The sequence below is a fragment of the Mixophyes fleayi genome, chromosome 11, assembly GCF_038048845.1.
Source record: "Mixophyes fleayi isolate aMixFle1 chromosome 11, aMixFle1.hap1, whole genome shotgun sequence".
In the NCBI taxonomy this organism is placed as follows: domain Eukaryota; kingdom Metazoa; phylum Chordata; class Amphibia; order Anura; family Limnodynastidae; genus Mixophyes; species Mixophyes fleayi.
The window spans coordinates 7,171,996-7,186,095 of record NC_134412.1 but is presented as its reverse complement, the minus strand read 5'-3'; the positions used below and the strand labels follow the sequence as shown (position 1 = coordinate 7,186,095).

The following is a 14,100-nucleotide window of genomic DNA, read 5'->3' as shown; positions in this document are numbered from 1 at the left end:
CTGTGCCTATAGAGATCTATGGATATCACTGTGACCGCCAGAAGTCTCTGAATTCTTCTGAGTTAACACTTTGTTAAATAAGAAATAGTCGCCGTCGTTTTTACCCACCTTCCCGAGATTCCTCTGGAAGGTCGTTTTCTGACACCTGATAATTCTTATTAGAAAACTGCTTTGTATAATTACATTACGTCTTACGCCTAATTCCCAGGTGATTTCTGTGCAGTATGAAGCATCTATTTTTTAGTGAGGATATTGCAGAGACACAAAGGGGTTAACATTTAAGAGGTTCCATTAACAAACACTGTAACCGGTAAAATGAGAATCGTCAGCCAAGCAAAAGTTGCATTAAAAGCCTACTGCGCACAAAGAGCTCCTGAGGGCCAGGACGCTGCCTCAGCACACAGCGCCCTTTCACAGACGCAGGGTTTTATGTTTTTTAATGCTGAGAATAAATCTTCTCTTCCTTAGCCGTACACATGTAGCACCTAGTGTAGTCCACTTAAAGCTCGACCTCCATGACTTATACTGTACCTGTGACCTACACAGGGTGGAATCAGCCATTGTAGAGGCTGAACCAATACACAGTCCATCCATCACTAGGAATATATCATTCACTGAGGTGGGTGCGGTTGGATGGACGCAATTTGTGTAATCACTATGTCCCACCCACTTTGCAGACGAGTCAAACGTCCTTGTCTGCTCTTTCGGCAGTTTGGGAGATATCCCCCTAATACCGAGTCTCCCAGACATTCTGTGATATTCCCTTCTCCGTCAGCGATAAGAATCGCCAGGTCTCGCAGACAATAGCTTCCCTATGTAATGCTGCCATCCTTATTCTGTGATTGCTATCTTAGGATGGTGATAACATGGGAAAATAAATGAAAATACACTTTATTACTTGAAATAATCATTTTTTTTCATTGGACAACATGTTAAACATTTTATTATTTTTTTTTATATATTTTTATAATTTTCTGTAAAACAGTATATATATATATATATATATATATATATATATATACTGAAAAACTCCGGCTAAATCCCCTGAGACTGGCATGGCAAAGCAGTAAGTTAACCCTTGCCACTCCAGGACAGATTTTATCCATAAATTACGCTAATAACATATTAACTAATTAGCGATAAATGGCAATAAAAAATTCATAGTTAACGCCGTTTGCTAAAAAACGGGCCCCTATACCCCACTGCAAGTAGTTGACAGTTGCACGCTATCAGTATCTTGAGCAGTAGCCGGTTATGATTGCATTAGCCCTCTTAGGAAGAACAGAAGTGAACCAGGTTTTATACCTAGCCTTGACATCTAGAGATTAACGTGTCCCACAACATTGACTTTCTAATGCACACTCGTCAATTATTAAGTAGCTTGTGAAATGGAAGAGGGAGGCTGTACACGTTCTATGGAACCCATGATAGAAAGAAGAACATAAGATAGACAGTTGTAAGGAGAAATGGGGGTAAATTTACTTGAAGGGGTCATTTACGAGGGGCAAATCGTTCACTGCGCATGTGTGAAAGTAGCTTTGGACGTGTCCCTTGATTTACGCCGACAATCCTAGGTATAGCCGCCGGGTCCGGCGTTTGTACCCCAGAACCAGTGGCATTGGTCTTTTAATGTCAGCATTGTGATTGTTGGCATTGTGAATGTCGCCAATCATACTGACTACATTGTCCACCTGTCTACACATTGCAAGTGTCGGCATTTAGTCTGCCGACATTTTCATATTGGCAGGTTGGGTGTAGTACGAGTGATCTGTGCTGTAAACACGACACTCTTTAATCCTCCACAATTATTCCTATACTGAACAGAGCGACGAAGAAAAAATAACTACTTACAAGTAAAAAGACCGAGAATAAATCCGAAGACAGGAGATCGCGATTGTTGTAAATGACGTCACTTACAGCTGCGACTTGCAAAGTTCCGAATTTAAAGCGGCAAGGGTAGGGGTCTTAACCCTAAGTCCTAACCCCTACCCCTAACTGGTCATGTCAACCTAATACTTACCGGGTTCCATGCGTTGCCGCTTTAAATTCGGAACTTATAGGAATAATTGTGGAGGATTAAAGCGTGTCGGTGTTTACCGATCACTCGATTATCACCGGGCAGGTTAGGTGCAGACATTTACAGGGTCGGAATAATGTGCCCTACCGGCCTAGATGAGGTTTATGGTGTTGCAAAGCAGGCGTTTGCGTGGAGCAGCAGTTTGCACAGGCAGAGAGGAGGAGATGGGAGGAGTGAATGTGTTCATACAGAAGTACGGCCTAGGCGCATTGGTCTGCCTTGTTTTACGGAAGGAGATTCTTTAAATGAGATATACGGGAGGAGAGGGACTGGACTTATTTTGTATACGTTTTGATAATCCTTTTGCGCCTAGAATTTCACCTTTTTGAAGACCCTGAACATGTTCACGGTACACTTGTCTGTAGACTCTGATTCAAAATTGCAGTTCGAAATTTGCAGCTCATTCCATCCACAACTCAAACCCGAGTAAACCAAGAGACATAGTACTTTGCAGTTGTACCGGCATGCAGAATCAAAACAGATACTGAGAATAATAACATGCATACAAGACACAAAAAGTGGTACTGTGCAGTTATCCATATGCAAAGAATGAGAATAGATAGTGTACATTGCTTCCAGCCTGCAGGATGAGGGGGAGAGAGAAGTGGTACCGTGAAAATATCATGAAACCATGGTGTCATGATCTCATCTGAAATGCGGCTCGTTATTTTCCTCGGCAGCTTGTGTGCATTATTGAGTACATAGGCTGGTTCATACTGTATGTCACTTTCTAATTGCTGGCTGGCGATTATTATGTACACATTTTGCATTTGGGAGTCCAAGTCTTGGCCTTGTTATCGGTCTATGATAGATTTACGTCCATCTTGCCTGGTTTTCTCTTTGTGTGTATCTCACTTCCTGTGTCTGAACTCAGCTTTGACCCATGACCATTAAACACCTGAAATTTGACTATGCTTCTGAGGATTTGTAATTTTAACTCCTCTGCCTGTACTCTTGTGACCCAGGAATGTCTGCGTTTGCTCATTAATGGTGGTATCCCTTCCTTTAGAACTCCCTGCCACGTTTGTCCAAATTCACCCTCAATATCTAATCTTTCAAGCACTCCCTCAAAACTCAGCCCTTCACGCCTGCCTACCCCATCCCATGCTAAGACAACTCCACCTCATGATCCACCTGCCCGTTCCATTCTTTTCCCACTAACTACATTGTCTCTGTTTTTTTCCTCGCACCTCTAGATTGTTAGTTCTCACGAGCAGGGTCCTCTCTACCTCCCATCTCCTGTCCTCACCCACCTGGTTTCTTTATGTTCAAAGTTTTGTCTTCTACTATCGTTTAGTCTCTTGCTCCAATATATATTTTGTGCCTCATAAATGATGATGATGATAATTGGATAGTGGATCATTATATTAGCAGCAAGTAGCTGTTGCTAAGGTCTAACTACAGATGAGATGTTTGACTGTAGGACCAGGGCTGCTTAAGGCATCTAGCCCCCATGGAGTATATTTACAAATCTGCCTGTTTGAAGTGGAGGTGTTGCCTATAGCAACCAATCAGATTCTAGTTGTCATATATTTAGTACATGCTAGAAAATGATAGCTAGAATCTGATTGGTTGCTATAGGCAACATCTCCACTTTTTCAAACCCGCAGTTTAGTAAATATACCCCTGGGTGTTTGTGAACAGGTACGGCAGCACCCAATAGACAGATGGTGTTTCCCTCAGCATATCGAGTGAATGAGCTCTTAGTTAGTAACTGTGTTCCCCTTAGGCTCATGCACTTCTATCCAACAACCACTCGTACAAAATTGAAGTAAAATTTGGTGGTAGAGACCAAGGAGGACAAAACGTAAACAATATTAAAATAAAACCATTTCTATGTTGCTCCCCAACCATTGCTGCCCTAACAATAAGACTAGGTTGCCCGTCTGGCTAATACAACCACGAGGATCAGACGTAAGGTATGGCAGAAAATTTTATTGGCTGGCACAATGATTATAGGGGGGTTCTGAACAATGAATGAACACTGTGAAAGATGATAACTTATGGTACAAAACTCACATATTTAAACAAAACCGACAAGTATGAAATGATACAACGAACAATCACTAGTCCGCTCCTGTGTGTCTCTGTTCTGCAGGGACCCCTTGCTGGTCAGGCTGCGTGGAGGTGGAATCGGAAACCGAAGCCGTCGTTGGACACACGTTTAAGATCCGCTGTATTTCATGCAAGAAGCGGGGCGAGACGTCGGCCAAAACCTTCACAGAGTGGTTCTTTAAAGGAGAAGGCTTGGATAAATTTGAACCGGTGAGTTTGTCTGTGGTGCTGCACGAAACTAAACAAGCTCTTATATGTGCTTCAGATAATATATGGTGATTCCAGGGGAGATAAAGACTGCAGAAAACATCCCCTTCTGCAACAGGAAGGCGTCTCTGCAATAAAAGATTGAAATAATTGCAGCATAAAGAGTAGGGTATGAAATAAGAAAAAATAATTGTACACTATAAACTTTGGTATTCAACTGCACTGCAGGATACAAGTGTAAATAAATGATGATGATGATGTTCTCTATCCTGACGGGGAGCCAGGTGCTCCATTAAATAGATTCTACATCAATCATTGCATTCCAGAACGGAATCTACATGTAGTGAGGTGATCTGGCCACTCACCTCCCTTAAGTTGCTTATGTAACACTCTCAGGTCATTAATTATGCAGCTATGGATACTGTGTTCTTAACATTGTTTTATAATTTCTCATTTAATCTGTTCTTCAATTTTAATTTTTTTGTTATTTAGTTATTTTTTTATTTTTAGTGTTGTATGTATATGGTTAGTTCATGAGATACTCTGTTATAACTAATTATTAATAAATTATTGTTTTCACATGCAGTTGGGAGCCCTATTCTGCTATATATATATATATATATTTATATTATGTTAGTCTACATTGCATTTGGTCTTGAATCAGGCCCTTTATGTATCTAGTAACTGCCAACATTCAAATTATTATATGCTAGAAAAGAAACACTCACTTTGTAGATCTAAAAATGTTGGTGGCACATTAAAGGCGCTCACCAGCTTCGTGTGCTCAGTTACATCCCGCCGGCAGCGATTTAAAACTTCAAAAGAGATTTATTTTGTAGCTTTGGAATCTTTTGACAGATTATTAGACGTGCGTGAAAGTTATAAATATTCAAGTATTCATTTGACTTATATTTAGAATGTGATCTGTTCGTATTGTAAAAATACGCCTAAAAAAACCTATGTAACCTGGTAAACTGAGTTTTCTAAATACTTTAATTGTAGGTTTAAATCAAGTGACGATGCACATCAGAAAACCTATATCAGGGACTTTATATCGTACTTGCCAACTCTCCCAGAATGTCCGGGAGACTCCCGGAGTCCGGATAGGTCTCTGGGGCTCCCGGGAGAGTATGGAATCCTCCCGCATCTGCCCATTTCACTAAGTAGTGGGCAGAATTAGAGCCAAAATGCTGTGATTCTCAGGAAATTGCTGCCTTCCCCTCCCCGCTGTAAAATGACACGGTTGGTTCATTGTGTCGAGGCGGCGGGGCCAGAATGACACGATTTGCATAGCCTCGCCCCAAATTACCCACCGTCCTAAGGCAGCTCCCGGACCCCGTCCTCAGAAAGACGGAAAATATGCTTTATATTAATACGTATGACCTATGCTTAGCAGTTGTTTCAGAAACCGATTGGAGTACATATTTGTCTAATTATACGACTTATACATTAAAGGGTTACTGTAGTAAAATTAGACCACTTTCGCCGGCAAAAGCTTCCCGGGTACTAATTATCCAATAGGCTGCAGCCTATGGCACTGGCTTTTGTGACACTTGTACTTGTACTTTGCAGTGGCGTCTCCTGAGAGTGGGCAGCAGGCGTGACACCCCGTTGTTCATCGGTTCAAAATCAATACGTACTGTGGGGTGCATCAATAAGTGTGGGCAAATTGTTTAATTTAATAAACAAAATTTGGCTTAAGCTACTGTGTATTCTCTGATTCCAATGCCATTCTATATAAATATTATCATCATGCAGATATATATTGTGCATAATGTAATCCCTATTTTATTTCCTGTATTGTGCTTCAGAATTAATGGCTTGTTCCCCCTTCCTTGTGAGACAGATACTTATGTACCAGTATCGAAGGCCGGAAATAATGGACGAGCGTTTTAAGGGACGCCTGAGATGGGACGGCAGTAATCATTCTGAAGATCTGCAGGACATGTCCGTACTCATTACCAATGTCACCTATGACCACCAGGGGGAGTATATGTGTCGAGTCAACCGCACCCTCACCTTTGAAAGCCATGAGTACAATACCAACGTTACCAAATTCATTCAGGTGACAGTAGTGGCCAAAGGTGAGTAACAGATAAGACAATGGTACAGTAACTTGGTACATACACAAATCTGCCGTGTTAGTTTTGTATTCTCATCCACTCTGATATAAACAGAACAAGATTTATATCTTAAAAGGGGTTTCCACATTTAGCTAATGTTAAAAGATGTCGTCCTTTTGTGAATATTTTTTTTTTAATTAATCAACGTAACCGACTCGTATCATATCATTTGATTTGTTTTCTTTTTTTGCAAATAAACTTGTCTGTCCAACATTCACCATTGGTTAGATACACTATCTGGCATAGGTATCCGGCACTACTTTCTATCTTCAGGGGGTGTAGACATGCTTACATGACCAGCCTAATACCCCTGCACCTGTTACCACCAGTAGGTTTGAACCAATTGAGAAACCATTTGGGCAGCTGAATTATTCAGTGAGAAGCCATTCTCGGCCCCCAAAGACCCCCCCATGCACTGACCGTATCTAGTGTGTGACCAGCTCCCAAAACTAGATAGGCCTGAGTCATTAAAGAGAGCAAAGCAAAAAAAAGGAGTATGTTTGCTCCTGGACAAACCATGTTACAATACAAGGGGTGCAAATTAGTTTATTATTTTGCATGTAAGTTAAATACTGGCTGTTTTTTCATGTAGCGCACAAATACATAATTGATTACTTTACTTTTACACTGAAATTTAAAGTTGATCTAGGACATGCCCTACCCCAACTATAAATCTGTACCCACAGTTTAAATTTATCTCCCCCTCCAATGCAACATGGTTTTGCACAGGTACAAAGTTACTCTTTTTTTATGCTTTGCTCTCTTTAATGACTCAGACCCGATATGTTTAGTAGTTTAATGTTTTGGGAAAGTTGTGTTTCAAGTTATGTCTGTGGTAGAGCTGGATTAAGGCAGCGAGCGGAGAACAGAAAGAAAAGGAGAGATTATGGCCGCAGTAATGTACTAACAATTCCTGATGACTCATACATTCATCAGTTCCCTTATTTTCTATCACCTCTGAAAGTATAATCTCCACAACTGCAGGAGACTATCCACAGTTCTGTTCCACACACATCCCATACAGGTCTGTTAACTCGTTCGCTCTCATGTCTAACAAAACATAAAATCCAAATGTGGCAGCAGCACATCTCAACGACAGGAATCAGGGGGGCAAAGAGATAATGAGAGAGTGACAGAAAGAGAATGAGAGAATGATAAAGAATTAGAGACTGGGGGTGAATGAGAGAATGACAGACAGAAAAAGGATGAGAGAATGATGGAGAAAGAATAATAGACTGACAGTGAATCAGAGAATAAAAGAGAGAGAGAGAGAGAGAACCAGAGAACAAGGAGAATGAGTGTGACAGAGAGAGAATGACAGAGAAAGAATTAGAGACTGGGGGTGAATGAGAGAATGATAGACAGAAAAAGGATGAGAGAATGATAGAGAAAGAATAATAGACTGACAGTGAGTCAGAGAATAAAAGAGAGAGAGAGAGAGAGAGAGAACCAGAGAACAAGGAGAATGAGTGTGACAGAGAGAGAATGACAGAGAAAGAATTAGAGACTGGGGGTGAATGAGAGAATGATAGACAGAAAAAGGATGAGAGAATGATAGAGAAAGAATAATAGACTGACAGTGAATCAGAGAATAAAAGAGAGAGAGAGAGAGAGAGAGAACCAGAGAACAAGGAGAATGAGTGTGACAGAGAGAGAATGACAGAGAAAGAATTAGAGACTGGGGGTGAATGAGAGAATGACAGACAGAAAGAATGAAAGGATAACAGAGAGAGAATATCAAGAGACACAATGAAAGTGACCCAGGGCCCTCTTAAGAACATCTTGGGCCCCCGGGCACAGCAGTGCACCGGGGCCCCTATATATACAAAAAAAATTAAAAATGATTATATATATGGGCCCTGCAGCCCAGGGGGGCCCGTCGGAGGCAGCAAAAAAAAACAAAAACCTGGAAAAAAAAAAAAGACAATACTTACCTTGCGGTCAGCTGGCGATCTGGCTCCCTCCATGGTCTCCTCCTCCGTCGCGCTCCGCAATGGATGTCGGGCGGGCGTGATGATGTCACGCCCGACATGCACTGCGAGCGCCGCACGGAGGAGGAGACCATGGAGGGAGCCGGATCGCCAGCTGACCGCAAGGTAAGTATTGTCTTTTTTTTTTTTGCTGCCTCCGACAGGCCCCCCTGGGCTGCAGGGCCCCCGGGCACCTGCCCATTGTGCCCAATGGAAAAGAGGGCCCTGAAGTGACAGAGAGAGATAATGAGGGAATGAAAGAGAGAATGTATGACAGAGAGAGAATGACAGAAATAAAATGAGAGAGTGACAGAGAATTGGATATTATTAGGTGGTTGTACCCAGCAGCGTTATTTGTCCTGAATACCTTTGTGACAATCTAAGAGCTGGGGCCCCGGGGAACATGTGTCCCCTGGGGCCCGCCTCCTTTAATCTAGGGCTGACTTTAATCAAATGTAATCAACAGGTTTAAAAAACACTCCCCTTTCCAATAATATATGTACTCAGACATCCCCACCGTTTAGGCTGGAAACTAACAATTATCACATATTCAATTAAAATCGCAATTGTCACGAAGAGGTTAAGTCTGCACAGTTTGAATATGTCCTGTAACCGGGATTTAAAAACAGTGTATATTTTATCATATCTAACACCAATGGTACGTTATATATTTTAGTTTAACTCACGATTGTATCACCTACAGTTATGTAACTAATACATGTAATGCTGTATTTTCATGAGTGAAATTATCCTAATTTTAAAGGGCCCACAATGGTGCAGATTTCTAACTCAGAATTGTAATTAAAAAATATTTTAAATGAAATTACGAACGGGGGTGTTCATGCCGATTCAAATACCCCTCATTTTAGTGTCAAATCTCCCTTGACAATGGTCTACATGGTCCAGTGGTCAAACCTTCCTTACTGTAAAGTGATTTGCTGTTCCATTTACCAGGCACGTGAGACAGCCAATCAAATGATAGAAAGGAAGAGGCGGAGCTGACAACTGGACCTTGAGATAATTGTCAGTGGACAGTTGAGCTTGAGTTCAGGGATAGCCGAAGCACTGTGACCAAAGAAACACTTACAACAACTTTATGGGGCATATTCAATTGTTTTTTTTCCACGCTGCGGAAAACTATTACCGTTAATACGGTAATAATTAGCTGGATTTCAGGTAATAACCGCAATCGCGCGCGGACCGCAAGATTTTCGCCGTTTCCGCCGACAATTGAATATGCCCCTATAATTCTTATTATGGGTGCTTTATTCTCATAACCCTTCATTTCCATTGAAACAGAACCACTATTTCTTTGCTGACGGCTGATAACATTTTAAGAGTTTGCCAGAGATGAACGTAGTTCTCAAAATGAAAACAAAGGGAGAATTGTACAGTCAGAACTTTGCACTTCTGTGAAATGGCCAATTATCTAGTAACGTGCTTTGCTGCAATTTACAGGATACAGCTGAATAATTTATATTTCTGTTTTTCCATCCAGGAAACCGAGATATTGCTTCGATAGTGTCGGAGATCATGATGTATGTCCTCATCGTGGTGCTCACAATATGGCTGGTGGTAGAAATGATCTATTGTTATCGCAAGATCGCCGCTGCCGGGGAGGAGACAGCACTGGAAAATGCGTAAGTACAGTGTGGGAAATGGACGTGTACAGTGTGGGAAATGGACGTGTACAGTGTGGGAAATGGACGTGTACAGTGTGGGAAATGGACCTGTACCGTGTGGGGAATGGGTGAGTACCGTGTGGGGAATGGGTGAGTACCGTGTGGGAAATGGGTGAGTACCCTGTGGGAAATGGATGAGTACCGTGTACAGTCATGGTTATTACTGGCCTTTGCAGTAGTTGAGGCCACACATTCAATGTCTTCGATGCCTTTTTAAAAAAACAAAAAAGAACCGAAATTTTTTTTATGTAAAAATCCAACGAAGCTGCAATTTTCTACGTGTTTTTATTTATATTTACAATACATAAAATACTCCACCATAATAAAATCCAGCAAACATGACATGATGGGGAGTGTAGTCTGCCGGGTCAGTATTGTGAGCGACGAGTTTATAGGCAGCAGCAGAGAGTGAGGAAATGTCTTGAAGTTTGAAATCCGTTTATAAATGGATTTTATAGAGAAAGTATAACGCTGTCGTCCACTTTGTTTCTTGTGCAGTTCAGACTATCTAGCAATAACGGCAGAGACTAAAGACAATTGCCTGGGAGTGCAGCCACAGGAATAGTGCATCGTGGGCAATCGCTCAGGACAGCCAGGTGAGTGGTCCTAGCTAGGTCATACTACATAAATCACTCTCATTATCTGTGGACAATCTTATGCTACATGGATGATTAGATCTTTATCAGTAGTATGGATAATGTTTGTGTGGCTCTGATACAAATTTTGGGCCTGCGTCTACTCTACACCCCACCCCTAGTCACCACAAGTTTTAATTTTGTAATTTTTCAGCATCAGGGTTCATCTTTCTTTCTTTAAACTACTAGATAATTGATGATTCTGTCTCCTCCCTCTCATTTGCATACTGAAGCCACTGGCAATGGTCAGAGATAACAGGAGGAAAGAGAGGAGGCGGGTTAAACAGAGGCGTCAAAAGACAATATTCTAAAATTAATAACAAGTTGAGATAGTAACGAGTTACAACATGTTATTTTTTTTTTTAATTTTAGTTTTTCCTTAATTTTATCTACAGCTGGAAGAACGAACGGAGTCAAGAGCCTAGCGAAGGAGACTTTGCTGGGTGGACCTAAACCAAACGGGTCATAGTGGAGCCCGAACTCACCGCCTAACCCTCTCACCCACAGAAGCACGTCAGGAATTATGTCATTTTAAGTTGCTTTGTAGCCTAAATCTCCCGCCAGAACGAGGCAATGTCTCTGTCCGCTACATTTGGTCTATGTGGGTCACAAGTATAGGCAACTTTCCTTGGCCTTTTCATTGCCATTACCTGGTAATTAAGAGGTTAATGATGTTTACCCACAATGCTTCCATGAAAGTTTGACCTTTCCTATAATGAGAATTACTTGCTCTATTTTATTTTATATATGGGGGGGAGGGAGTTTATGGGGCATAAATAATCTTTTTCACACCAAGTATTCTCTTTGAACTGCAAAGGAAAATCAAACGTTTTTCATTTTAAATAGTTTTGGCAATGCAATGAACAATCCAAGGGGCATGTTTAATATTCTTTGCATGTCGCTCTTTCCAAAAGCATATTTTTTTTCCTCTTTTTTTGTTTTTTTTTCTGCTGCAAACAATGCACATAGCCTGGTATTCTCCTAAATCGTGCAGGGGTTGTTCTCATAGAGTCGATGAACAAGCTGTGCAGCTTTCTGGCACCCAATGAGATACAAACCTTGCACATTTGAAGCTTTAATGGGATTGGTTCTGCTTACAACGGCAATAAGGCATCGCGGGAGACGTTGACCTCCCGCCGCGGCTAAGTCCGACATTGTGAATGTGAACTAAATACCAGATTGCGGTTCAAGTCCTGAATCCTGCCGAGTGTTGGGTCCGTCAAGCTTGGGGTGAAGGGGGTTAAAGAACTTTTTAACAAAGCATGTTATTTATTTTGTAATACAGAATAAAACAGAATTTAATTAGATTATATTATGTATGATGGAAAGAGGAAGATTTGATCCGGCCTCCTCTCTCTATGAGGTTTTCCCATCCGGCAGAAAGACCCTTCCTTTCAGTAGCTGCAGATAGTTTTCAATAAAGTAAGTAGTATTCTAGTGTTAAAAACAACCCACAAAGGCTTATTTATTAACATGCATTGATCAATTTTGTTCAGTCTACAACCAATTTAGTCTTCACAAATTACAGGGGGCACATGGCGATTGACAGCTGCAGTCACCAGCCAATCCGGTTTCTGAATATGCCCCATGTGCTTAACGATGGGGGTCCGGGGGTTATGGTTCTCGATTTCCCCCGAGGCCCCATCTCGGCTCTCAAAAGAGTAGAGTAGAGACCACCTCCAAGCAGAACAGGCTCAATGGACCGCACATGCCCCCTCTCTGCTCTGTTGAGCGACAACTTCACTGTTCTGACTCAGATACGCCCGACTGAATTTTTGAAAGGAAAACAGATCATTTTGGACCTAGACACACAACAATATTTAAGCTTCCAAAGTGGACAGAAGGAACCACCATGGTCAACAGATCTGACGGCTTGGCCTGATCAGGAGTGGGACTGGATCTATTGACCACACACGGTCAGATCTTGGCCACTGTCCAACCTCATTCACCGATGGATCCCAATCCAAGGTTGATTGTGATTGGCAGTCGTTTTGGGCTATACTTGTGGCGATCAATGGCCAAGCTGGCCATCTGAATTGCTGTGTGTATAGATAGGTTTAGGAAATTTGACTTCTGATTGGTTCCTAGGGGAACCAATCAGAAACCAGAGCCCAATTGTCAAATCTTTGCTGTGTTACTATAGAAGCCTTTTCTTGTCTCTCTCAAATTTTAGTAGAGATGGAATTTAGGGTAAGAAGGACCATCTAGGTTTGTCTAGCAAGGACACAGTTCGAAACCAGAAGAGCACTCAAAAAATCTTTCGATCTCTAATATTAATGCTGAAAAAATATTCATAATATTACCAACAGGTAGATGTTTCCCCTATCACTGCATCACATTGGTACCGATTATTTGCACCCAAAATATTTTAACCTCTTAAAATGCAGAGCGGGGAGAGGGGGGGGGGGTAATGCTTAGCTTACCAGACTGCTGCCCCCTTATGGTGCTTAACTGAATTATCCATAGCTCTCAGCTCAAAGCCTCATAGAGACGGTGGCATGCCGAAACAAACTTCCTCAGTAGCATATGACCTAGTAGGGCTACTGAGTAGCCGAAAATTAAGTATGATGCATGCTGAATTTTACTGTAACCATCAGGCTGCAGCCTTGCAAAGCAAGCTTCTACCGTATTATTGTGCCTGCTTCTTAACCCTTCCTGAACCAGCCGGCGCCTGCGCAGGTTCTGCGTTGGGGAGGGGGGGCGTTGAACATGTCTGTCTGTATGTTATCTCCTGCTGTCGCCCTCTGTGGTAATCCCTGCTGTAAAATGCCATATTATTATTTTTTATCTTCTTCCTATCTTATCTTATTCTGTTTATATTTTTTTATACACATTTGCATTTTTCATGTTGTTTTAAGGGAGGAGGGGGGGGGGGGTATTTGCAGGCTGTGTGGCATTTTTCTGTTTTTTTTTCTTCTTTTCTTTTTTTAAATAAAATATTCTATTTATTTGATTGGAAAAACAATAAATAAATCTGACAATATAAACATATAAAATAACTTTATACAGTCTATATTGTGTGTTTTATTTATACATTGACTTTAGAAAGTGTTTAGAGTCTGTTGATCGAATGCAATATGCAGAACTAAGTAGTTCTCTCTTTTGTGTAAAACAGATACACCCACATGGGCGTAGCTATCAGTGGTAGCACCTGCGATGAGGCCTGGCACTGCGGGCACGGTGTAGCCGCCCCCAGAGGAGAATATTGCAATGTCTGTTGTCGGCACATGATCCCCCAGAATGCTGTGCACACAAACCGGCATTCTAAGGCTCCAAAATTTAATTTTGCTCGCAGTGCAAGAATTCCATTCCTCTATGAACGTAAGGTGCACAGATGAACGGAACTGGGTA

General features: G+C 41.6%; 1 protein-coding gene across 1 annotated transcript in view; it reads left to right on the top strand.

The window, feature by feature from the left end:
- Positions 1 to 13,753, top strand: part of SCN1B (sodium voltage-gated channel beta subunit 1) — a 35,962-nt gene extending 22,209 nt beyond the window's left edge. The window contains exons 3-7 of the mRNA XM_075189580.1: positions 4,176 to 4,342; positions 6,186 to 6,423; positions 9,931 to 10,072; positions 10,613 to 10,710; positions 11,145 to 13,753. Coding sequence (XP_075045681.1) covers positions 4,176 to 4,342; positions 6,186 to 6,423; positions 9,931 to 10,072; positions 10,613 to 10,679 — 614 coding nt within the window. The 3' untranslated portion in view covers positions 10,680 to 10,710; positions 11,145 to 13,753. The remainder of the gene's footprint in view (positions 1 to 4,175; positions 4,343 to 6,185; positions 6,424 to 9,930; positions 10,073 to 10,612; positions 10,711 to 11,144) is intronic.
- Positions 13,754 to 14,100: the final 347 nt, after the last annotated feature.